At 45.6% G+C, this 25,804-nt stretch overlaps 2 protein-coding genes across 6 annotated transcripts in view; one reads left to right on the forward strand and one right to left on the reverse strand.

The window, feature by feature from the left end:
• The window catches only part of B3GALNT2 (beta-1,3-N-acetylgalactosaminyltransferase 2), a 66,024-nt gene extending 47,372 nt beyond the window's left edge, over positions 1-18,652 (forward strand). Inside the window, exons 8-13 of one of the 2 annotated variants that reach the window (XM_034662484.1) lie at positions 10,115-10,298; positions 12,559-12,684; positions 13,300-13,459; positions 14,094-14,150; positions 16,061-16,244; positions 17,451-18,652. In XM_034662484.1, coding sequence (XP_034518375.1) covers positions 10,115-10,298; positions 12,559-12,684; positions 13,300-13,459; positions 14,094-14,150; positions 16,061-16,201 — 668 coding nt within the window. In that variant the 3' untranslated portion in view covers positions 16,202-16,244; positions 17,451-18,652. The remainder of the gene's footprint in view (positions 1-10,114; positions 10,299-12,558; positions 12,685-13,299; positions 13,460-14,093; positions 14,151-16,060; positions 16,245-17,450) is intronic. The other variant, XM_034662485.1, reaches the window with a different exon arrangement.
• The window catches only part of TBCE (tubulin folding cofactor E), an 82,244-nt gene continuing 73,765 nt past the window's right edge, over positions 17,326-25,804 (reverse strand). For 2 of the 4 annotated variants that reach the window (XM_034662482.1, XM_034662483.1), the window contains exons 9-17: positions 25,478-25,573; positions 24,871-24,935; positions 24,708-24,772; positions 23,167-23,319; positions 22,336-22,489; positions 20,796-20,864; positions 20,198-20,257; positions 17,799-17,890; positions 17,326-17,621 (exon numbers count right to left, since the gene is read on the reverse strand). In XM_034662482.1, coding sequence (XP_034518373.1) covers positions 17,529-17,621; positions 17,799-17,890; positions 20,198-20,257; positions 20,796-20,864; positions 22,336-22,489; positions 23,167-23,319; positions 24,708-24,772; positions 24,871-24,935; positions 25,478-25,573 — 847 coding nt within the window. In that variant the 3' untranslated portion in view covers positions 17,326-17,528. Of the gene's footprint in view, positions 17,622-17,798; positions 17,891-18,246; positions 18,543-20,197; positions 20,258-20,795; positions 20,865-20,969; positions 21,205-22,335; positions 22,490-23,166; positions 23,320-24,707; positions 24,773-24,870; positions 24,936-25,477; positions 25,574-25,804 lie in introns of those variants that run through there. The other 2 variants (XR_004626113.1, XR_004626114.1) reach the window with 2 other exon arrangements.

Genomic DNA, 25,804 nt, shown 5'->3' on the forward strand with positions numbered 1-25,804 from the left:
CCCCATGTGGCTCTTTTTGGTTTATCCTGCAGCCAGGCGGGGACTTTGCAGAACCGCTAGACTGTGGTCGTATAGCTGTAGTGGGCTTTGTGCTGCAGTCAGAAGGGAAGAACTTTTTTTTTCCCTGCCCCAGCCAGCTTGGTGCATTTTGATGCCTGCATCTGTCCCTCTGTTGGAGGTGGCCCAGTGGACTCAGCTTCCCCTCCTGCTTCATGTGTACGCTTTCTCTTCATAATGACAGTATTTAAACATAGGTTCTCTTTCAGACTACAGTTTCGTGAATGCTTCTCCTAATATATCCCATTCTAGGATGGGTTTGTGAGATTCGTTTAAAACTTGGGCTCAGGAACATTAGCTTAGAACTCTAGAGGGAATTTGTTATGATGGGAGTAGCTGTGTTTGTCTTCTTGAATGATGCTTATTAGAATGTCCATCTATGAATTCCTGAAAATTCCGTGTCCATGATCTTTAAGAAAGAAAAACTACCATTGATGCAATTGCTATTGGTCACCTGTCATGAACGTCACCTAGGGGACGAAGGTGCCCAATGGAATTTCTGTCTTGACATCTCAGAGCTCCACAGAGCATGGATTCCTATAAAAGAATGAGGACCCAGCTTCCTGAAGGCTGTCAGTGACTGAGGAATGCAGAGCACATGCTGAGAGGACACTCTTCGGGATCCCCGTGACAGCATGGTGTGGAGGGTGGGGCACACCCCGTTTGAGCCACTGCATGTTGTTTGAGGATGCAAATGGACTGTGGCTTTTTTTATTTTTTCAAAAGCATCTTAATTTATAGTGTTTCCTCACAACAGTAGTTGTATTCTTATATCCCCCCAAAGGGTAGGCTAGAACAGGTACGTGGGTTTTGCCCATAACTTGCCATTAAAAGTAGAGATTTAAAATTTAGACATCCTTAATTCCAATCCAGACATTTTTCATAGAACTGTGAGGCCACTCTGCCAAGGAAGGTGTCCGCTTAGCTCACCAAGAAGCTAGCTGACAGCCCAGCCCTGGTGAAAACTCAGGAGCTCAGGCAGCTTCCTAAGGCAGCGCAGATGTGGGGGTGAGGGCAGGTGTAACGCATCATCTGACTGGAGTATCCAGAACCTTCCCTTCTTTTACTGGTTCATTCCTGATTGTACCACCAGGAGCCTTTAAAAACTAGTTTAAGGGACCCTTGAGACTTCTGTCACTAAACTGTTCTACAAGGAGCAGCTCACCCTGGACAAAAGCTTGTCATAATTTTTCAGTCGTGGAAGCTAAAGGAATAAGGTTTGGGTGAGGGACAATTTCTTTCAAGTAAGAGTGAAATAACTCAAGTTGTAGGCTAAAGAAATGAAAATGAATAGATTGTCTTCTGAAAATCTCAATATAAATTAATTTTTTAAAATCAGGATCTAAGTGCTATTTAGAACATTCAGGTGTACATGAATTCTTAAATTTTGTCAGATATTAGCATCTCTGTCCAGGCCCTACCTCAAGCTACAAAGTTAAAATATTCACAAGTGAAGCTCAGATGTCTGTATCTTAACAAGCTCGCTAGACAGGCGTGATCTTCCAAATTTTGAGAGGCTGTAAACTCTGATTCTTTTAAGTAGCAGCTAGACAGCTCATCAGATTTAAAACACAGATTATTTTATTCCTGGTTTTCAGATACATGCAGTATATTTTTTTATTTTTTTTGTGTCCCATCCTTATTTGTTTTTTTTAATAATATTTTTTATTATATTATTTTAGTCACCATACAGTACATCCCTGGTTTTTGATGTAAAGTTCATGATTCATAGTTGCATGTAACACCCAGTGCACCATGCAATACTTGCCCTCCTTACTACCCATCACCAGGCTATCCCATTACCCCACCCCCTCCCCTCTGAAGCCCTCAGTTTGTTTCCCAGAGTCCATAGTCNAGTCCATAGTCTCTCATGTTTCATTCCCCCTTCTGATTACCCCCCTTTTCTTTATCCCTTTCTTCCCCTACCGATCCTCCTAGTTCTTATGTTCCATAGATGAGAGAAATCATATGATAATTGTCTTTCTCTGCTTGACTTATTTCACTTAGCATTATCTCCTCCAGTGCCGTCCATGTTGCAGCAAATGTTGAGAATTCGTTCTTTCTGATAGCTGAGTAATATTCCATTGTATATATGGACCACAGCTTCTTAATCCAGTCATCTGTTGAAGGGCATCTCGGCTCCTTCCATGATGTAGCTATTGTGGACAATGCTGCTATGAACATTGGGGTGCATATGGCCCTTCTCGTCACTACGCCTGTATCTTTGGGGTAAACACCCAGTAGTGCAATGGCTGGGTCATAGGGTAGTTCAATTTTTAACTTTTTAAGGGACCTCCACACTGTTTTCCAGAGTGGCTGTACCAACTTGCATTCCCACCAACAATGTAGGAGGGATCCCCTTTCTCCACATCCTCTCCAACAATTGTTGTTTCTTGCCTTGTCTATCTTTGCCATTCTAACTGGCGTAAGGTGGTATCTCAGTGTGGTTTTGATTTGAATTTCCCTGATGGCTAATGATTTTGAACATTTTTTCATGTGTCTGTTAGCCATTTGTATGTCTTCATTGGAAAAGTGTCTGTTCATATCTTCTGCCCATTTTATGATTTGTTTATTTGTTTCTCGTGTATTGAGTTTGAGAAGTTCTTTGTAGATCTTGGATACCAGTCCTTTATCTGTGGTGTCCTTTGCAAATATATTCTCCCATTCCGTGGGCTGTCTCTTAGTTTTTTTGACTGTTTCCTTGGCTGTGCAGAAGCTCTTTATCCTGATAAAGTCCNAAGTTCATTTTATCTTTTGTTTCTCTTGCCTTTGGAGATGTGTCATGAAAAAAGTTGCTGTGGCCGATGTCGTAGAGGTTGCTGCCTATGTTCTCTAGGATTTTGATGGAGNATTTTATGATTTGTTTATTTGTTTCTCGTGTATTGAGTTTGAGAAGTTCTTTGTAGATCTTGGATACCAGTCCTTTATCTGTGGTGTCCTTTGCAAATATATTCTCCCATTCCGTGGGCTGTCTCTTAGTTTTTTTGACTGTTTCCTTGGCTGTGCAGAAGCTCTTTATCCTGATAAAGTCCCATAAGTTCATTTTATCTTTTATTTCTCTTGCCTTTGGAGATGTGTCGTGAAAAAGGTTGCTCTGGCCGATGTCATAGAAGTTGTTGCCTATGTTCTCCTCTAGAATTTTGATGGATTCCTGTCTCACATTGAGGTCTTTCATCCATTTGGAGTTTATTTTTGTGTATGGTGTGAGAGAGTGGTCAAGTTTCATTCTTTTGCATGTAGCTGTCCAATTTTCCCAGCACCATTTATTGAAGAGACTTTTTTCCACTGGGTGTTTTTTCCTGCTTTATCGNCTAGAATTTTGATGGATTCCTGTCTCACATTGAGGTCTTTCATCCATTTGGAGTTTATTTTTGTGTATGGTGTGAGAGAGTGGTCAAGTTTCATTCTTTTGCATGTAGCTGTCCAATTTTCCCAGCACCATTTATTGAAGAGACTGTCTTTTTTCCACCGGATGTTTTTTCCTGCTTTATCAAAGATTAGTTGCCCAAAGAGCCGAGGGTCCATTTCTGGGTTCTCTATTCTGTTCCATTGGTCGATGTGTCTGTTTTTGTGCCAGTACCATGCTGTCTTTGTGATCACAGCTTTGTAGTACAGCTTGAAATCTGGCATTGTGATGCCCCCAGCTTTGTTTTTCCTTTTCAACAATTCCTTTGCGATTTGGGGCCTTTTCTGTTTCCATACAAATTTAAGGGCTGNGGATGTTTTTTCCTGCTTTATCAAAGATTAGTTGCCCAAAGAGCCGAGGGTCCATTTCTGGGTTCTCTATTCTGTTCCATTGGTCGATGTGTCTGTTTTTGTGCCAGTACCATGCTGTCTTTGTGATCACAGCTTTGTAGTACAGCTCGAAATCCGGCATTGTGATGCCCCCAGCTTTGTTTTTCCTTTTCAACAGTTCCTTGGAGATTCGGGGCCTTTTCTGGTTCCATACAAATTTAAGGACTATTTGTTCCAGTTCTTTGAAAAATGTCCTCGGTATTTTGATCGGGATAGCATTGAAAGTGTAGATTGCTCTGGGTAGCATGGACATTTTAACTATGTTAATTCTTCCAATCCATGAGCATGGAATATTTTTCCATCTTTTTGTGTCTTCTTCAATGTCTTTCAAGAGTGATTTGTAGTTTCTAGAATATAGATCCTTTACCTCTTTGGTTAAGTTAATTCCGAGATAACGTATGGTTTTTGGTGCTATTGTAAATGGGATGGATTCCCTAATTTCTCTTTCTTCAGTCTCGTTATTCGTGTATAGAAATGCAACTGATTTCTGAGCATTGATTTTGTATCCTGCCACATTACTGAATTGCTCTGTAAGTTCTAGTAGTTTGGGGGTGGATTCTTTTGGGTTTTCCATATGGAGTATCATGTCATCTGCGGAGAGAGACAGTTTGACTTCTTCTTTGCCGATTTGGATACCTTTTATCCCATTTTGTTGTCTGATTGCTGTTGCAAGGACTCCTAGTACTATGTTAAATAATAGTGGCGAGAGTGGGCATCCTTGTCGTGTTCCTGATCTTAAGGGAAAGGCTTCCAGCTTTTCCCCATTGAGAATAATGCTTGCAGTAGGCTTTTCATAGATGGCTTTTATGAGATTGAGAAATGTACCCTCTATTCCTACACTCTGAAGGGTTTTAATCAGGAAAGGATGCTGTATTTTGTCAAATGCTTTTTCTGCATCTATTGAGAGGATCATATGATTCGTGACTCTTTTCTTGTTGATATGATCTGTCACAGTGATAGATTTGCGAGTGTTGAACCATGCTTGCATCCCAGGTATGAATCCCACTTGGTCATGATGGATAATCCTTTTAATGTACTGTTGGATTCTATTAGCAAGGATCTTGTTGAGGATTTTGGCATCCATATTCATTAGAGAAATCGGTCTGTAATTCTCCTTTTTGAGGGGGTCTTTGCCTGGTTTGGGGATCAAGGTAATATTAGCCTCATAGAATGAGTTTGGTAGCTTTCCTTCTGTTTCTATTTTTTGAAATAGCTTTAGGAGAATAGGTATTATTTCTTCTTTGAATGTTTGGTAGAATTCCCCAGGAAAACCGTCTGGGCCTGGAGTTTTATTATTTGGAAGGTTGTTTATCACTGACTCAATTTCTTCATAGTTAATTGGCCTATTTAAGAAATCTATTTCTTCCTGTTTCAGTCTTGGTAGTTTATAGGTTTCCAGGAAGGCCTCCATCTCTTCCAGATTGCTTAATTTATTGGCATAAAGCTGTTGATAAAAGTTTCTAATGATCCTTCCTATTTCATTGGTGTTGGTTGTGACCTCTCCCTTTTCATTCATAATTTTAGGTCCTTTCTCNTCTCTTTGTTTTTGGACAAGTTTTGCCAGTGGTCTGTCAATTTTATGGATTCTCTCAAAGAACCAGCTTCTAGTCCTGTTGATCTGCTGTACTGTGCTCCTGGTTTCTAATTCATTGATTTCTGCTCTAATCTTGGTCAACTCCTTCCTTGTCAGTGGGTTAGGCCTGTCCCTCTGTTGCTGTTCCAGTTTCTTGAGGTGAGAATATAGAAACTGCATTTTAGATTTTTCTATTCTTTTGAGTGAGGCTTGGATGGCTATGTATTTCCCCCTTAGGACTGCCTTTGCAGTATCCCATAGGTTTTGGACCGTTGTGTATTCATTCTCGTTGGTCTCCATAAATTGTTTAATTTGTTTTTTGATTTCCTGGTTTATCGAGTCATTCTTGAGCAGGATGGTTCTTAGTCTCCAAGTGTTTGAGTTTCTTCCAAATTTTTCTTTGTGATTGAGTTCCAGTTTCAAAGCATTGTGGTCTGAGAATATGCAGGGAATCATTTCAGTCTTTTGGCACCAGTTGAGACCTGTTTTGTGACCCAGAACATGGTCTATTCTTGAGAATGTTCCATGGGTATTTGAATAGAATGAGTATTCTTTGGTTCTGGGGTGTAGTGTTCTATATATATCTATGAGGTCCAACTCGTCGAGTATGGCATTCAAAGCCTTTGATTCTTTGCTTAGTTTTTGCCAGGGTGTTCTGTCTATTTCTGATAGTGGGGTGTTGAGGTCCCCTACTATTACTGTGTTCTTATCTATATGTCTCTTTATTTTGGTTAAGAGTTGGCTTGTGTATCTTGCTGCTCCCCTGTTGGGGGCATATATATTAATAATTGTCATATCCACTTGTTGGATACATCCTTTAAGAATAATATAGTGTCCTTCTATATCTCTAACTACAGTCTTTAGTTTAAAATCCAATCTATCTGATATGAGAATTGCTACTCCAGCTTTCTTTTGAGGTCCATTTGCGTGGAAGATGGTACTCCATCCCCTTACTCTAAGTCTGAATGCATCTTTGGGTTCAAAATGAGTCTCTTGTAGACAGCAAATGGATGGGTCATGTCTTTTTATCCAATCTGCAACCCTGTGGCGTTTTATGGGAGAGTTTAAGCCATTTAGATTGATAGAGATTATTGACAGATATGATTTTAATGATGCCATTTCTCTTTAAAGTCTTTGTATCGGTTGTGACTTGCTGCTCTGTATCACTCTTGGGGCCTTTTTACCTTTATAGAGCCCCCCTTAATATCTCCTGTAGGGCTGGTTTCGTGGTTACGAAATTGGTTAATGATTGGCGATTTTGGAACGTCTTTATTTCTCCATCAATTCTGAATGACAGCTTTGCTGGATAAAGGATCCTTGGCTGCATGTTTTTCTCTGAAAGAGCTTTAAAAATGCCCCCCCAACCCTTTCTCTCATTCCAGGTCTGTGTAGACAGGTCTGACATAATTCTGATACCTTTGCCTTGGTATGTGAGAAATTTCTTTGCCCTGGCCGCTTCGATACTGTATCCTTGGATCTAATATTTGCAAATTGCACTATGATATGACGTGGCGTAGGTTTATCGTGGTTGAGCTTGGGAGGGATCCTCTCTGCTCTTGCACATGAAAGCTTGTTTCCTTTGCTAGATTAGAGAAGTTTTCAGCTACAGTTTTTTCTAATATCTCTTCTAGACCTCTGTTTTTCTCCACCCCCTCGGGGATGCCAATGATTCTGACATTGGAACGTTTCATTGAGTCAGTAATCTCCCGTAACCTACATTCTTGAGATTGGATTTTTTTGAGCCACGTTTCTGTTTTAGCTTTCTCTTCTACCATCCCATCCTCCAATTCGCTAATTTGTTCTGCCTCATTCACCCTGGCCATCAGAGCATCTAGTTTTGACTGCATTTGATTCATAGCATTTTTAATTTCTGCCAGATTCGCTTTCATTTCCGCCCTTAGAGATTCTATATTCTCGTTAATATTTTCGTTAATACTTTTTTCAAGTCTACACATCATCTTGACCATTGTTACTCTGAACTCCATTTCTGATAATTTGGTTATATCCATATCCATCAGTTCTGTGGCAGAGGCCACAGACTCATTGTCTTTTCTTTGCTGGGGGGGATTTCTCCTTCTCGTCATTCTGATGAGGAAGGTTACGGGGTTGTCCAGAGCCCAAATTATTGACCAGGACCCAGGCAGTGCGCACTTGTTTTATAGGGACCTTAGGGATGTGGGCTTCTTGATTTTTCAGCCTGCCTTCTTGGGGAGGGGCCTGCCATGCCAATACTCAGGCAACCCTGTTTGGGTAGAGTCTCCCTGTCCCCTGCAAGGGGGGATGGGGATGGGGCACACTGTGAGCCAGTATTTCCAGGCTTTTGTTCTCTGGCGGCTTTCCCTGGCGGTCTGCTGTGCCTCTTCTGAGAGAGCAGCAGTAGCCGAATCCCAGCCTCTGTCACAGAACAGAGGGATCGCGGACCGTTCTCCACTGATGATCTGGCCACTTTAACTCTGTTTTTGTTGGTGCTGGTCAACCCTGCAGCGTCCCGGGATGTGTGCCCCACACCTGGTGTCCCAGCCCTCACTTCCAGGGCCGGCACGTCTCTGTTCTTTGTGTTCCTAACGCCACCAGCCGCTAGCCGCCCCGCGTGCGCTCCTGGAGCTCCCGGTCTCAGTCTGGATCCAGTGAGCACGCCAGAGTTCCGTGAGAAGTCTGGTGGTGCACGCCCCCGGCTCACGGTCTCAGTCTGCTGTCTCGCGGGTGCGGGTCCGCAAGTCCGCCCGCTCCCCGGTGCAGGTGGCTACCGCTTCCCGGTGCCTGGGCACGGCGGCTCCCTCCCTCTTCCGTTTATCTTCCGATATCTGTGCGCGGTTTCACGGCTCCCCAGTTCGTACCTCAATACTCAGCACTGGAGATGTTCATTTGTAGAGATCCAGATGTATCTTCCTGTGTCTCAGGCTGATTCCCTGGATGTTCAGGCTGGTCTGGTACCTATCCAGCTCGACTCAGGGGACCGGCTAAAAAAGGGGACCCCTACTCCTCCGCCATCTTAACTCCTCCCCCCCAGATACATGCAGTATAAAACAAAACGTGTGATTTGTTCATCCGCAAGGCCGATTTTTAATTTCTGCTCTCATCTTGGAACAGCCATCCTCCTGGTACTCCAGTTTTCAAACACTTGCACTTTCCTTCAAGTGTTAAATTGTACAGACTTTATTTTTAAAGGGATATTACAGTAGAATGCAAGAGCTGGCGGGGACGCAAGGTTATTCAGCCTGTGTTGCTCAAAGGGTAGCAGTCTGGCCCACCTGCTTCAGGGTTCTGGGAAGACACATGTTAAACACAGTCTTGGGCACCACCCCAGACTTGGTGAATGGTTAGGTTTGGGGTGCAGCAATGTGTGTGTCAGCAAGCAGTCCCGAGAGCCATTGATACAGTCGTCATCGTTGTCCCTCTCCCCCCCGCCATGAGAATATAGGCCCGGAAACCTTCAACTTGCCTAGCGTGTCACAGAGCGGCAGAGGCAGAAATCAAATATGGGCCTGCAGACGCCCACGCCCCAGGCTTTCCCTTTGCTGTTCCAGAAGGTGGGGCCCTAAACTACTCTGTTGTTTCCTCACCCCTCAGCCACTCACTTTATTTTTTCCCTCGTGAAAAAGTGGCTGCCTTAAATCCATAGGATTTGAGGACAGTCCCTGCACAAATGTAACATGTGAGGCAGTAAACAGATGTCTTTAAGCACATTTTTATTATGAAATATCACAGATACACCAAAAATTGAAAGTGCTATAAGAAACAGCCATATCCTTATTACTCAGAATTAACAAATGCTTACATGTTGTCATATTTACTTCCTTTTTTAAGAAAAAACCATCACAGGGGCGCCTGGGTAATGCAGTCGTTAAGCATCTGCCTTCGGCTCAGGGCATGATCCCAGCATTTCAGGATCAAGCCCCACATCAGGCTCCTCCGCTGGGAGCCTGCTTCTTCCCCTCCCACTCCCCTGCTGTGTTCCCTCTCTCGCTGGCTGTCTGTCACATAGATAAATAAAATCTTTAAAAAAAGAAAAAACCATCACAGGCACAGGTGAAGCCCTCTCCCTGCTAGCTGTCCCGCCCTGTCCATCTCTCCCCCCCGGAGAGGGTGCCACTGTCCTGAAATTCGTGTGCACCCTTCCCATTCTTATTTTTCTACTTTCTACTGTGTATGTACATATCTTTCAATAACGTAGTTTTGATGAGAGTATTTTATAATCGAGGTCTATGGCATCATATTGTGTATATCAATTAGCAATAAAGGTACTTGTCCCCCGGCATCATTTTTCAGTGCCATTCCTCTGAACATGCAAGATCGGGTTAATTCTTCTGCTTGCCGTATTCCATTATGTGACTGTTCCACAGGCCGGCCACTCTCCTGTCAAGGGGGCATTTAGGTTGGGTCCATTTCATCCGTTACAAACAGTGCTGCAAGGCACGTCCTTGTGAGCACGTGAGATACGGCGTCCAGGGAGGGGTCCGGGAGCAGACCTGCTGCCTCCCACGGCCTGACGAGCCACCGCTGGACTGCCTGTCCAAGGAGAGCAGTCGTGGATCCTGGCGGGGTGAGGGAGGGCCTGGTGCCCAGCTCGGGTGCCTCCCAGCTGCTTTCCGTTAGGGTCCTCGGGGAGAGAGAGTGAGCGTGCAGAACGTTTCACGTGCTGGGTCTTACAACAGCATTGTTCTCCATCTCTCAACTTTTCCTTTGTAGAAGGTGATGCACTCTTACAAAACCTTCATTCTCGCCCTCGAAGACTTCTTGACCATATAAGTAATCTCCACAGGGAAGACGCCTTACTGAGGGAGGAGAGCAGCCTCTATGACGACATTGTTTTTGTGGATGTCGTCGACACTTACCGAAATGTTCCTGCGAAATTACTGAACTTCTACAGATGGTAGGTGGTAAAAATGTGGGGTAGGTAGAATTTGTCTTACTGTTCTTTGGATGTAGAAACAATTTATCAGCATTAACCCCTGCATTTTATTTAAAAACCAGCCCCAGAACCCCTGAACAACTGGGATGTGATCATTGTATCCTGGTTCTTTGTGAGGACTGACCTTTTAAAATTCTGCTTTCTCATTCAGATGAGCAGCTCCATGATGTGAATGATCTTTATCAAAAATAGGGCAAAAGTTGATTTCATTTTGGTTGTTCCATTCTCTCTGAGTCAAAGTCCTGTGAGTCATTGTCTTGGTTGCCTCAAGCCAACACCACATGAAAATCAATGAGTTTGAAAGTGGCCCGTTTTCACTTGTGATCACACCTACCGACCTACAGGCCCCACTATATAGTTCCCTCCAACCCAGGTTACTGATCTGAATTCTGTTCAGCTGAACATCCACATTCTGTTTCCATCCTCTTCTCCACACATTTAAGAACCTAATTTGCCCTAATTCCAAAACTTTTCTGTAAGATGAAATCCAACAACCTTTGGAGCCCCATAACTTCCTCAACCCTTCGTAATTCTTCGACCTGGGTTGTAATTCCTGCCTTTTATACTATTAATGGCTGCAGCAGTAATAACAACTACTATTATTTATATATACAGTTAACATGATTAGTTACTCTGGGACCCGCTTACTTGCTGTTGTGCCCTGTGATGCTGTCCACCCTAGAACTAACCCGAACTGTCTCTGTCTAGCCTAAACCTAGAGTGTTTCCACATCCGTGTCTTTTAAAACTGGATCAGGGAGCTTGTTTCTTGGTGAGCCCCCAAGCCTGTCCCTCTCTCTTCTCTGTTAGCCCTGGGCAGAATGGTTGGATAGAGTCCTGATTTGTTTATGGAAGGTCATGTTTCTTAGCGAGGGCAAGTTAATATAATTTTGGAGTCACCCTGTGGCTAGAGGGCAGATAGAAAAGAGTTGGAAATTGGGGTGTGTCTAGAATACCAGGGTTATGTTTGGACAACTGTACTGAGAAAAAGAACTTTCTTTAGCTCAGGGCCTGTGGGAGGGGTCCTTGTTGTAAGGGGGCCAAGGCAAGAGTGGAAAGAGGTGAAGGGTGGGAATGGGGGTCCAGGAAGTGGGAAATCTGGATTGTGGAGTTCTAGGACTTTCTCTAGGGAGTTGAATCCCGCTTGTGGAAGTTAAGCATAGTTTAGCTGTTACCTTCAGCTTAAGTCTTCTCTCCTGTACTCCTTGTACATCTCTGAAATCTCAGTCATCACTGCCACGGTCTGTCTCGGGCCATCATCTCCACCTGAATCACCGGTGACAGGCTTGGGGACTTGCTCCCCCCCGTCCTGTGCTGCCTGTCCACCCTGCATGCTTAATGAAAGCTGTGTTAGTCATTCTTTCTTCAGGTGATTCCTTAGTGACCACAGTGTCCTTTATCACAAAGTTCCTCCTAATTAGCATATATTATGTGCTCCTGTGCTGTTAATTAGAAATAAACTTTAGAAGCACGGGGTTGTGCACTTTGGCATTCTTTGACCAAAAAACACTTTCTCCAGATTTCTTTCATTCAGATTTCTGTCATTTGGTTCCCTAGCAAGACTCTGGGTTTTGTTTTCATTTTTTTAATCAAAGACAGACAGGGATTGGCAGTGTGAAATGGAGTCAGTTTTGTCTCCACTCGCCCTTACATGTCTAGGTAAGTGAAGTCACCCTCCTGGGCCTTCCTAAAGGTCATTTATAAGAGTTTAAGTGCTGGGAATCGTTTCTGAGGGGAACTGTGTTTTAAAAACCATCAACTATCTGGGTGGAGACTAACTCACGGCACCAAATAGAGCAGCTTGCAGAAAGTGCTCCGTGCGAGAGCTGGGGGCACGCCTGTCCCTGCACCCTGGGCCCCCGCTGAGAGCACAAGTGACAAGGTCCGCATGTTTGGCGGCCTGACAGAAACAATGTCACAGAACCGTGCGTTTGCTCACAGGGTCCACTTCAGCCAGATCTTTTTTTTAGTGTGTTCTTTTTCTTCTGCACCCATTAAAATCCGCTTGTTGCTCCTCTGCGTTATGCCACTTAATGGTGAGGACTGCCGTCGGTAGCAGCAGTGTTCAGAGCACATGTTCCCAACCTCGAAGGAAAAAGAAACTGAAAAAATGCACAGGTCATACAGGGACGGTTCTTCAGTAAAACAGCGATGTCACGCGTTGGTGTCGCTTCCTTTCCTGGTATGGACGCACTGACTCTTGTATTCCGTTTTGCCAACAGGACTGTGGAAACAACCAGCTTTGACTTATTGCTAAAGACAGATGACGACTGTTACATAGACTTAGAAGCTGTGTTTAATAGGATTGCCCACAAGAATCTGGACGGGCCTAATTTTTGGTGGGGAAAGTAAGTTAAACCTTGTTAGCCCTTCAGCTTCATGTACCTGATTAAAAGGAATTCATTTAGAATGAAACACACAAGCTGTTTTTCCCAAGCAAAATGTGGCTGAGATAGGAAACCTGCCCCCTCGGCTCCTGGGTTACTGGATGTTATTAAACTACAGTTAGAGTGAAAATCTGTAAAATGGAAAACCTCGGGCTAAGGTAACGAAGGAGGGGAAGACGACGTGGCTTTCATCGTCGCGGCCTAGAAAGTAGCGGTACTCACGTGAGAAGCTGCCATACGTGATATGTTAGAAGAAAGTTCTAACACATTTCTGAAACTTGGCCGTGTTTCTGCAGGAATACAGGATGGATTCAGGATCTTCTTTAGCAGATGTACACACGCTACCCTGGTACTTTCAGGAAGTTCACAGTGTAACTTAGAGAATTTGATGCACCAGTCTTAAATGTAACACACCCCCTGGATAAATAATGCTTTCCCTTAGACTAAAAAAAATGTTCATGCTTTCCTTGCTTTTACAGCTTAGTCCTTTGTAACGATCGTAAAGGGGTCCAGCTTCATAGTGGTAGGACGTCTGTTCCACTGACATGAAGAGGCCAACTTGTTTTTGACTCTCAGTTTCAGACTGAATTGGGCAGTGGACCGAACGGGCAAGTGGCAGGAGCTGGAGTACCCCAGTCCTGCCTACCCAGCCTTTGCCTGCGGCTCGGGGTACGTCATCTCCAGGGACATCGTCCACTGGCTCGCCAGCAACGCGGGCAGACTAAAGACCTATCAGGTAATTCCAGATTTCCGAGCTGACCGTATTCTCTTCACACCAAGTCTCATCCAGCCCGTATTCCATCTCTGAGCACAGAGCCAGCGTAACTGGGGGGAAGGCATGCTCTCCTTTCTGCAGAAGAGTCACCTCAGAGGTCAGATCCCAGTCCTAGCCTCCAAATCCTGCCTCTAAATTGTACTCCTAAATCTTTTTTTGAGCCTACTTGTTAGGTTTTCAGACTATATTTACAAGTGTAGTCCCTGGAGGAACAGAAAGCTTGACACTCACAAGAAGGAAGACTATAAAGCAAGGGCTTGCTTTTTGTTGATTCTGGTGACCGTGTCACTAAACAGCCCGCCTAGCGACTGGATCCACTGTGTCGTTCATACAGCCGCTGCTGGAGGTGTAAGGCCCCTGAGAAGGGCTGACTGGCCACTTGCTGTCTTGGGTCTAGACATTTCATCATTGTGGGTGTTACTGGCCACTAGCTTTTACTCTGTATACAAGTTCAATACAGGCTTGGCGTTTCCTGGTAGAATAATTACAAAACGAAGAAGTGGAAAGAGGACTTCTTACGGGAATGTGTGGCATCGTGTTTAGAGATGATACGGCATTTAAACTTCTGCGTTTGAACTTCACGGGGCGCGTACAGGGTGAAGACGTAAGCATGGGCATTTGGATGGCAGCCATAGGACCTACGCGATACCAGGTAAGCGAGCCTGAGAGGGGCTGGCCCTGGGTTCTGAGGAAGTGAGGAGCTGAGGATTCTGGGTCACACAGGCACACAGTGAATTGACGGTCTGGCATCAGAGCTGTGCTCTTGCTCTCTTGATTCACGATAGTCCACCTAGGTTCTCACACAGTATTTTTCTGAGTTTTAACCAAAAAGAAATGGTTTGGACAAAAGTTTTCCTACCCACAGAGAAGAATTAGGTTTTTATACGTTTGATTAGAAATTCTTTGTAGCTTTAAAGAGTAAGGAATTGGGCACCTGGCTGGCTCAGTCAGTTAAAGCACATGACTCTTGATCTGGAGGCCATGAGTTTGAGGCTCACGTGGGGCACAGAGATTACTTAAAAAAACAAAAAAAACCCAAAAACTTAAGGAATTAGCCGGCTGAAGTTTCCAGCGGCATGATGATCCAAGGGACCCTTTAGCCCCTCTGATGCAAATAAAACACTGGACAAAATACTGGAACATGTTTTTGAAAATACACTGACTGCTAAGCCAGGGAAAGAAAGAAATGAATCTGCAAGAGACCGGAAATGGGAAATAGGGGTCCTGGGAAGACAGCAGGCATGAACCTAGGCTTCGCCCCAAAGCTTTCTGTTGAATTTTGGATTCTTCCAAATTCCACGTTGGCCACAGAAGGTACAGGGCGCAGAGGAACATGCCGGGCCTGCTGGGGCAGGAACTCTGCACGGTGCCTGGGCCCAGAGCAGGGCCCCCTCACTTAAAGGGTGAACAGGAATAAACCCACATCTACTGGGTCAGCTGTGACAGTCCTGCGTCCTGTTGAAGTCCCAGCTTTGATTTGAACACTGACGATAATTTTGTGTATCTGATCGTTGTGATAGCTGTAGTGTTTGTCAGTCTGACAGTGTAGCTGGTGTGTCTGCACACCATTGCTCATGAGCTTGTGTCCTGCTGTGTTTAGAGACTTGTGTGTGTGGCCTCATGTTCCTTGGAAATGGAGGTATTTAAAATGCATTCTTACAAAGAGGATTTATGTTGTTTCTGCCTAGTACCGCAGGGCCTTACCATCTCTGACTGCATTGCTAATGAACGGGACTCCTGCTGTATACCCAGCAACATGCAGGCTGGGGTTCCAGATGCTCAGGGCAGCCCCCTTTCCGTGCCACCCAGGGTCAGGGCTGAGATGCAGCTTCTGTTTTCTAAATTACACACACACACACACAGTCTCTTTCTCCCTCCCTCTCTTTCTCCCAGGTCTGGCCCCTCGGGGCCGCTGGCTCTGAGTCTCCTCTCCCTGGAGGTGGCCTTTTCAAACCCAGCAGAGCCTTCAGGGCACATTCTGACTCTGGCTCCTTTTCTCCCGTTTCTTCTCCTTTGCCACCAGTTCAGCCATGCTTTAACAAGATGCTTTTGACTGTACCCAGCATCTTTACGTTCTCAGAGGACGGACTTCTCTGGCTCTGTATTCTGTATCGCAGGCAGCAGGCTGGTGCTCGAGACTCAGGCTGAGTCCATTTTAGTCCCTCGTGTTCACCTCCCCACCTCGGCTTCCCTTTATGAACTTCACTGCGACCTGGGGCAAGGCACTTCACTCTCCGCTTCGCGTTTGTAGAAGGGAAAGGATTCCTACCTCACAGGGTTTTTGGAGAATGAGCTAATACTTGGTACGGCCCCCAGAATATGTTAAGGCTCCGTCCGACAGCCGCGGTTACTCACATGGTTCACAGCGACTTTCTCTCTTCCAGCCGCAGGGAACTCTCCGTGTGCGCTTCCCGGTCACAGAACTCCCTCTGCTGCCTGTCGCCCTTCCCACCATGTGGGTGGGTCACAAACACACGGGTGCCTGGAATCCTTTCCACCTTCCCAGAACCCACAGCCTCAGTTCCACGGCTCCCAAGTTCACTTTTGTTTTGTTCTCACCAGGACGGCCTGTGGCTGTGTGAGAAGACGTGTGAGACAGGAATGCTGTCCTCCCCGCAGTATTCGCCCCAGGAGCTGACACAGCTGTGGAAGCTGAAGGAACTGTGTGGGGATCCTTGTCAGTGCGAAGCAGCAGGATTTTAATTCGCCTGCTGGAGGAGGAGGGTATGCAAGGGGGAAGCTGCATGTAAGTCTGAGGAGAGCCCACAGCTGGGCAACAGACGATGTAGTCTTTCAGGATAGTTCTAGCTTGGCACTTTTTACCTGAAACCAATGTGATATTTCTGACTGTTTGCACAAAATTTTCTTTTTAAAAATCAGCTGATACTGTACCTAACAAAAATTTTATTTCTATATTGGAAGACCCTTTGAAAAACACCAAATTGTTTTATAAAACAAAAAAAGTTTCTAAAACCTGATGTATCATTTCTAGTTTATAATTCATTACTGATCACTTTTGGTTAAAATTGGCCCCATTCAGAAATCTTTAGTAACTAAGAATGTGAAATCCAACCTGGATTACAGAATAGCTCTGTAAGGCATAATTAGGATAATTAAGGGCCAAACAACTCAGAATGCTGTGTGGTCACTTAAACCAAAGTTTGGGGATGAAAAAGGAACCCATATAATTCTCAGTTCTGGACCTTGGTTTTAAAGTTCACTGGTGAATGGGCTAATTCCAGTTTTCTTTTGCCATTTAACATGAACCCTTAAGGTCACATTCTAGTACTATCAAAAAAAAAAAAAAGGCTAAAATTCTGTGGCTGTAAATCAAATACTTCTCAGGGTTTTAGTGAGGTAGGGAAGGATACTGCTAAATAGTGGACACTTTGAAAGAATGAATTTTTCTTTCCTCCTGTCATTGCCTAATGATGTTTACCTAATATTAGTGAAGTCCGATCAGAGATGGAAATCTTCTGTAGAAGACTGTGTGCCCAGCTTAGGTACAACTGTAGGGAAAAGCATGTCATGAATTTTCGTAAGTACTCTAAAAACAGTGTAATGGAGGGAAGAGATCATAGCATATACATTACACATAGAAGAGTGGTGCCTCCCTAAGTTTAAGGGACATTTCCCAAAATGACCAACCAAATCATTTTGGTAACCTTTTAAACCAATAGTATCCATAGAGTTCCATTAAAACTGGTCCTGTGACCGACATTAACTACGTTCAGATTTCATTAGCTATGTTCTATTTAATATTTAAATCTCCACACATTGAAATGTGTAGTCACAAACTATAAATATGAAATAAAATCAGAAAATCATTAGTAGGTACAAAGCCTTTATTACTGCTGTTATATACAAGCCTAGAAATGGTCTCTTCCCAGTGAAAAATACCACCTTTTCTATACTTAGGGCAGGTTGTAAAACCTCTCTTTTTTTCCGACAGAGTTGTTCCAGTAAATCCTGTATTTCCGGTGATGGCCCCCCGCCCTGAGTGTAGTCCCCGAACTTTCTTAGTTCACTGTTACCATCGCACCAACAGGCAATCTCCACTTTCCACAGAATAAAACTGTAATGACTGCTGGTCATTTTCTAGCTCGATCTCTCTGCCAGGCATCTACAAAAACAGAACAAAGGGTTGGGGTGATAAAGACATCCACCTTAATACTTGTGCCCCCTCCCAGAGGTGTATGCTTCCCATTTAGAAGCAGTCCACGTCACATGGCACCCTAGCTCACAGCATGTCACACCGGGGGGACCTAAGCTGGACTCTGTGTTCTGCCAGGCAACTTACTTTGGGGCTTTCATAGGACAGCAGAAGTTCTGACACAGGAACTTTGAGAAGACGGGCCAGCAGTCCCTTTACCTTCTGAATTGTCATGGAGTCTGTCAAAGAAAAAAACACCCTCAGTCTCTGAATGACAGTTACATGTAAAACTAGCTCACATAACAAGACCATAGTCGCAGTGATTCACAGTATCCGTTTCCCCGCAGGAATCCTTAGGGAAAGGCTCCCCTATCCCGTGGAAGGGAGAGCTGGTTCCACACCAATGACTCGATGTGGAAAGCTGTGCAAAATGGAGCCAACGTTTGACCTAAGTGCCCTTTGACAGTGGGTTTTCATACCATTTCAGTGGTTTTAATATTTCCTTCTTCATCTGAATAAACCAGAAATCATCTTCCCTGCACAGAGGAGTAAATGAGTAAAATCATTCACTTTCTAAACCTCTGTGATTACTCACTTATGGATGGCGGAGAGAATGCTGGAGTGGGGGCTCGGGCGTCCGGAGGGCGCCTCTCCATCGCTCTGCCTTGGTTTCCTCCTGTGTCGAGCGAGGGAGGGACCGGTGGTCCGAGGGCCCCTGTGAGTGCGCCCGCTCTGTGCGGATCACCATGCGTGACTGCGCTCGCCACGCTTTGTTCAGAAAACGCTATGAACTTCTTTCCAAAGATGGGTTGTGGTGAATACTGGATATTTTGATGAGAAATATCGTTCCTTTGAAGCTGTAGCTGGAGGTACAGCAACAGTATGGTGTTCCTACAAATATCACATGCATTCAAATATTTTTCTATCAAAATGATTTTTGTAAAAGCTGTGTTTTTATGCAACTTGTGATAATAAATGTTATTTTTATTTTAGAATAAAAACTGGCCTTGTTTATGTGTTGAACATAAACACGTAATTGACATAATTCAAGTAACTTTTTCTTTTATGTGTAGATAATCTTGTCCTGTTATAAAGATTTTGGAGGGCCAGCTTTCACTGTTCAGAGGGTGGTTAGTGATGGTTTAACTCCCACGTGGCTATGGGAAAGGACACGTTCCTAAGTCATATCAGAAACAAAAAGTTTGGTCATACGACAATTCTAATAAGAAATCTGTCCACTCCCACTGTGTCTACAGAAAAGGTGGCAATTTGCACGTAACGCTCTAAAGAACATTACCATTTCTAATGTAAACGTAACACAAGATTGTCTTAATATTCAGAAAATGTAGAGATGGCTTGTGCCTCCCTAGGACCAGTGTTGAAAGTTTAACGGGGCTGTACATTTCCAGGCTTTTCTCCGATTCTGTCAGGCGGGTGGGTTTCATAACGTACTGACCACACATGCTGCTTTCTCATCCAGTCCAGTCCTCCCTCTGTGCGGCCAGCCAGCACCTGAAGTGCGACGGGGTCAGGACGACTTAGGATTGAGGTTTGTCCTTTCAAGTTTAGGAATTTCAATTTAACTTGCCCCCCCGCGGCAGCCATACTGGATAGTGCGGCCCCACGCTCCTGCTGCTCGCTCATGCCGCCCGACGCCGCGGCACGGCCCTGCCAGGGTTTAGTTGGCCCTTTCCTCCCCACTGTAAGCATTTACGTGGTGGTGAAATTTTCCACTACAAGTGCTACAAGTAGAAATTTTAAAATGTGAATTTACTGCACTGACAAGCAAAGGAAAATACTGTACGAGAGGCTCCTTAGGGTGACAGACATTTCACCTCTTCCTCAGAGCCTCGCTGCTCTCACCTACCCCGTCCATACCACTCCAGCCGTGAATCAGGCTTCCTCTGATAATTCACAGGAGACCATAATTCTAGGTTTAAGGTACGTTAGCTCAATCTAGTTTGTTGACACAAAAGTATTTTCGGAATGAAACTAATTCAGTTCCAGTAACAGTCATGTTTAGACAGAATTCTGAAGTCATTTTTCTGAAGAAAACCTTTCAGTGTGTCCATTAAGACACCACATCCAAGAACTTTCTATAGGGACTCCTAACTGTTAAGGAGTGTGTGAAAAGTCACAAATGTCCACATACTTCACAGTTCAGCTCACCAGGACATGTTTCCAGTTTTGCAAAGGGACAATAAGACAGACCTCAAGCCCAGTGACACAGTCTCTCAGGACCAGAGCCACAGTTTGGGAACTAAACAGCGATGGGCTCGGGAAAGGCCATGCCGCTCCAGTGCTCACGCCTTCAGCTAAAGATGCTTCCAGTTTAATAAGCCTTTCCTAGACAAGGTAATGTGGGTATGGGACACTTGAGGTTTTGAAGGGAATAATGATGGACTGTATTTTAGATCATAAAAGATGAGCAAAAACATTTAAGCTCCAGAAGTCCACACTTGTAGACAGATAGTTTCCTTCCAGCCAACTCGCACCTAGGCCAGTGATTCTTAAGTATGAGGAGGCAAAAGGCCTGTTTTTCTTACCTGGCAGTTGTTTCTCTAGGACTTTCTGGTCAACTTGATTAGGATATTTTATCTTCAGTGCTTGAAGAAAAAAAAAAAGGCAAAAGACTGAGAACTACTGTAATAAGCATTTAAACTGCACACACGTTAATCACAGCTGCCCCACGATCAGGCTGTTCATACCACCAAGCTCGGATCCAAGTCAAGGAACAGGTCTTACTGATGTTGGATATTCCTTCTATTAGTTCTTCACAGAATTAACAACAACCCAAAGCGCTGGACCAACATCTGGTGCCTCCCCTTCTACCCTCGACTCCTCTCCCGACAGGGCAGCTGGGTGTCCCAGTGTAAGAAAAGTCACACATTTACAAGTCACAAGTCCATTCACTTCTCGCACGCTCCCCCATTTATAACACAATCCACTGAGCTGCAAGCACGGGAACTGCTAAGACGTTCGCTGTGAGAATTCAGATGTCTGCGAACTCCTCCTTTCTCTCAAACTGGGAGTGCTCTCGGTGCTTCCTGAAGAGAGACCGGCCATCCCTACGAGCGCCCCACTCTGTTTCGGCGCCTAAGGACACAAATACAAGTAAGCTGCTTTTGAGTGTGGGGTTCTTACTCAGGAGCTGGTTCTTGAGCAGAAACGGCTGATGCAGTTTGAGCTCCCCGTCCTCAGGCGCGCCGTACTCTGTGAGAAGACACAAGCAGGGACGATGAGTAGCCAAAGGCCGCTGGAAGGAAACACAGGCGCTGAAAGGATCAGCCCGCCCCGTGCAGCCGCTGCTCTGCTAACCTGGGATCTGCTCCCTGTTATTCAGTTACTGGTCTACTTGTTTGTCTTTAGGACGGAGGGCCGGCAACTGCTTCCACGCACGGGCTCCGCCAGCTGCGCCTCCAAGTCAGACATGTCGGGCCTCCCAACCCGCAAGACGAGGCTGGGCCTTCGGGTACTTAAGACACTTCCTCGGAGTTTCGCCTCTGCGAACCGTTCCCTCGCTTTCGGGGTCCTGAGAGAACCCTGGTACCAGCTGGGACACAACCCACAGGACACCTTCGGGTGGCAGCCGGATGGCGCCAGACCAGGCGGGGAGCTCAAGGCCATCCCCCGCCTGGAAAAGCAGCCTCGAGAGAAGGACACGGGAGAGCAGACTTCCCCTGCTCTGACTCCTGCCAGGCCAACCAGCGACTGCAATTCTGTAAATACCTCCCAGGGAGCTGTGCTTTTGTCTCCTTAGCGGGACGCCCTGAGCCCTATCTGCCCTGAGCCCTATCTGTGGGGCTGCGTGAGAGCCTTCCCTTCCCCTCCCCGGGTGATTCAGAATTCACCTACAGTGGCCAGGAAATTGGGCCAGCTAATGGAGTGATTTGAAAGCAATTCCCACAGGCAGCTTTTCTTCCTCAAAGATAATGTTCCAGCCTGAAGCATTTATGCAGTGAGCTTCTTGCATTAGGAAATATGTTTAAAAAAAAAATCATATAAAAGTGAAATTTGGAATAATAATGAAGTTAAAGCAAAATGAAGAGTACGTCAGGGACAGAGAATCACGAAGTGGTGGCTTCAGGGCCTGAGGACCCAGGCCAGGGAAGGTAAGGAAGGTAAAGAAGCCCCAAGCAGAGCGAGTGCCCGAGCTGGGGCGGGGGACAGGGCTGGGGACAGGGCTGGGGGGGCGCCCTTGGAGCAGCGGAGGAGAAAGGACGCGCTCGCCTGCATTTCCCCGGGCAGCGAGCTACCTGGGGAGCTTCAGAAACACCAGGGCCCGGGTTCTACCTTAACAGGCTGCTCATGTTTAAAATCCCCCAGGTTCTGGCCCCCCCAAAGGAGGAGGAGTCCTACCTCCCGCAGCGGGAAGCCCAGCCAACACACCAGACAGGGGAGAACTTCCCCTCAGAGCTGCTCTCCCCCCCACCCCCCAATGCCAATCTCCCCCTTCCAGGAACCCACAGACTCCCCAGGTTCCTTCTGCTGGAGGCTGCTGACTTCTGTTCCCTAAAGGCAGCGGAGTGAATCTTGCTCCCAACTTGCGGACGTGGCCCCAGATCACACCAGTGGTCCGTTCAGAGGACCCCAAAGCGCCCCGAGGGAGACAAGCAAGGGCACAGAGCGGCTGGAGCTGCAGGGGTAGCACGGGGAGGCCTGCGAGCCGCACGCACGCACGTACTGAGGCACAGCAGCTGGTATCTGGGATGCGCCTCGAGAAACTGCTCGTGGGGTCGGTTTTTGTCCGGATCCTGATGGCCGCCCGCCTTCTTCCATTCGTTCCCGAACGCCTTCCGGTAGTCAAGCTCGGCCCCGCGCCTCTCCTCCGGCAGAATCTATGTGAAGGGGGTAAAAACAGGTCTGTTCAAGCAGCTAACGAGTGTGCGTTGTACCCTGTCCTTCCCGCGCGGCTCACCGTGGAGAATCATCACCTGGAGAGGGACGACACTTATGTTTCTATCTTTCCTAACAGGGACAGAACTCAGGAGTTTACTGAAGAAGAGAATCAGAATTTCAGTCTCCTGTTTTCTGCACGAGAGTATCTGTCCACACGCCAGCATCTGGCCCGCGGCAGGGGTCTCGGGCATCCCCGGGAGGTTGGCCCACAGGTGCCCCCCACCCACCGGGGGCAGATTATTCTAGGCGAGCAGCACACGGGTGCTGGCAAGGCACTGCCGTGGCAATTTTGTGAGAAGAGCAGCTGAGAAGAAGAGGATAAGCTCTGTGGTTCTGTCTTCTTTCTGCCTATAATCCCCCAAGACAAGGGAGCGAGTGCCGGCTACTCCTCGCCCCCCTCAAGGGGGCAGCTGGGCACCGGCTTCTGTCCTCGGCTCATCCACGCCACCTCCCGAGGAGCCTGGAAGAACCATCACTGAGTCACGCACAAGGGTGCTATTTGACCATCTGGAGGGAAACTACACTGATACCCTTTACGACACTCCAATTTTTTACACTCTTTTTGCTCATTTGTTTCCTACTCTAACAAGCATCGGGCCCTGAGACCAGCACTCACCTCACATTTGTTCAGGGTCTTCAACTGCCCGATTCTGGCAATAATGAGCTGCCGCGTGGTCTGTGCCTCCTTGCTGCCCTCGGTCAGGGGGTTTCGGATGCAGGACAGAGCCTGCAGACTCGGTAACTTATCCAGCTCATTGATAAATGACCACTGAAACCCGGCAAGAGAGAATACGTGAAAATAAGCACGTTTCAGGCTAATTTCTTAGCGTATTTGAACTAGCAAGAGACAAGCAAAAGCCCCTAGGCTCCAGCCCGAGGCATGGGACTGTCCTCATGCCCCGAGCACCCACTACGAAGACCACGCATGGTCACTCTAGAACCGCGTCCTGTAAAATGCCAGTCTGCCCCTGTGTGACTCAAACTGATTTCTTTCTTAATCCTTTTGGGTTTTCTGAGGGGAAGCATTTCTCTTTCAATTTAAAATATTTCTTACTACATCAAAATAAAAAGCTTCTGCACAGCGAAGGAAACCATCAACAAAATTAAAAGGCAACCTACAGAATGGGAGAAGATATTTGCAAATGACACATCCAGTTAGTATCCAAAATATATAAGGAACTAATCAAACTCAACACCCAAAAAACAACTAATTCGATGAAAAATGGGCAGAAGACATGAACAGACATTTCTCCAAAGAAGACACCCAGATGGCCAACAGACACATGGAAAGATGCTCAACGTCACTCATCATCAGGGAAATGCAAATCAAAACCACAGTGAGATATCGCGTCACACCTGTCAGAATGGCTAGAACCAACAACACAAGAAACAACAGGTGTTGGCAAGGATGTGGAGAAAGGGGACACTTGTGCACTGTTGGTGGGAATGCAAACTGGTGCAGCCACCGTGGAAAATGGTAAGGAGGTTCCTGAAAAAGCTAAAAATAGAACTACCCCATCATCCAGTAATCACACTACTGGGTCTTTACCCAAAAAATACAAAACACTAACTTTGGGATACATGCACCCCTATGTTTACTGCAGCAGTATTTACAACAGCCAAACCATGGAAGCAGCCCAAGCGTCCACTGACTGATGACTGAAGATGTGCTGTATATGCACAATGGACTATGACTCAGCCATCAAAAAGAATGAAGTCTTGCCATTTGCAACAACATGGATGGAGCTAGAGAGTATAATGGTAAGCATAATAAGTCAGAGAAAGACAGGTATCACATGATTTCACTCATGTGGAATATAAGAAACAAAACAAAAGAGAGACAAATAAAAAAAAAAAAACCAGACTCTTCTTAACTATAGAGAACAAAGAGATGGTCACCAGAGGGGAGGTGGCTGGGAGAAACGGGGGGGATTACAGGTACATCTATGGTGATGATGTGATGGAGTTGCTGGATCGCTACACTGTACACCTGAAACTAACAGAACGCTGCACGTTAACTATACTGGAGTTAAAATTCACTTAATAAGGACTATTCTTAAAATAAAAAAATATTTTGTAATAGAAGGAACCGAGGAAGTCCTCATGACAGTGGAAAGGAGGGCTCACACGGTACACACAGTCTGCAGCAACTCTTACTTGTGATATCTGATTGTCATTTACTACGAGGTATTGCAAGGAAGGAAACATGGCTGTTTTGTGCCCTAGAAAAAAGGAGAATGAAGTTACACAGCAGAAGTGAAAGAAAATAGCTCAAGTATGAGGTACTGGGCAGGGGAGAGGAGTTAATGATCTTATATACCAGTTCCAGCATCCGGAAAATGTATAGTAGAAATTCCAATGTCAGAAAGGATTAGTTGTTCTAATCTGAAATTTAAAATGTTAAATTTGATTACAAAGCACAATAGAAAATGCTATAGGCTATCAACAAGACTACATCTATAATTTCTCCCCCACGCCCTAGGTTCTCATGCCACGTGAAACACTTAGAAACCACAAAGGGCAGTTTAGGGCACACGGAGTGGACTCGAGAATGTGTTCTGAGGACTGTGCAGTCGCCTACCCGTTCCTGGTGCCCACGGCTGTGCCACGTGCTCGTGGGTCTCAGAGACGAAAGAGACATGGTCTAACTTCCCAAAGGTTAACGAATGAAGACTTTTGACATTAGCACCAGGGCCAAATTATTCATTCTTCAGTTACCTAGTACAGACGTAGACTACAGTGCATGTGGCTCACAAGAACATTCTCCACATAAATTCAAATAAAAGTTTCCCCATGGGAATTACTCAGTCTGTGAATTCCATCATCATCATCATCACATTTCCACTGAGAAAGCAAATATTTCATATGATCCAGTCACTAAAAATTTCCTAAGCACTACTGCAACCGGCATTTTAGGAGAAAATTACCTGGGCAGGTAGGCTATTAGAAACAGCTGATTTTCATCAATTAATTGATTAGAGGAAAGGTCTAATAACTTGACTGTCTGTAGAACATCAGCCGGCCTGTATGGAAAATAAAAGCATTTCAACATGAATTTAATCTCTTAATTGTTTTCAAAGATACGGCCTTAAAATACCCGCCTTTAGGGTAAAGGAGAGGGAGGGGCGGGAGGCAGGTGGATAGCACCGCACAGGGGAACACGAGGGGCCCTAGTGGTGATGGAGACGTTCTGTATCTGCACTGGACCGACGCCAATACCGTCCAACAGCTCTGCAAGATGTTCCCGAGGGCAG

The sequence above is a fragment of the Ailuropoda melanoleuca genome, chromosome 6 (assembly GCF_002007445.2).
Source record: "Ailuropoda melanoleuca isolate Jingjing chromosome 6, ASM200744v2, whole genome shotgun sequence".
NCBI lineage: Eukaryota > Metazoa > Chordata > Mammalia > Carnivora > Ursidae > Ailuropoda > Ailuropoda melanoleuca.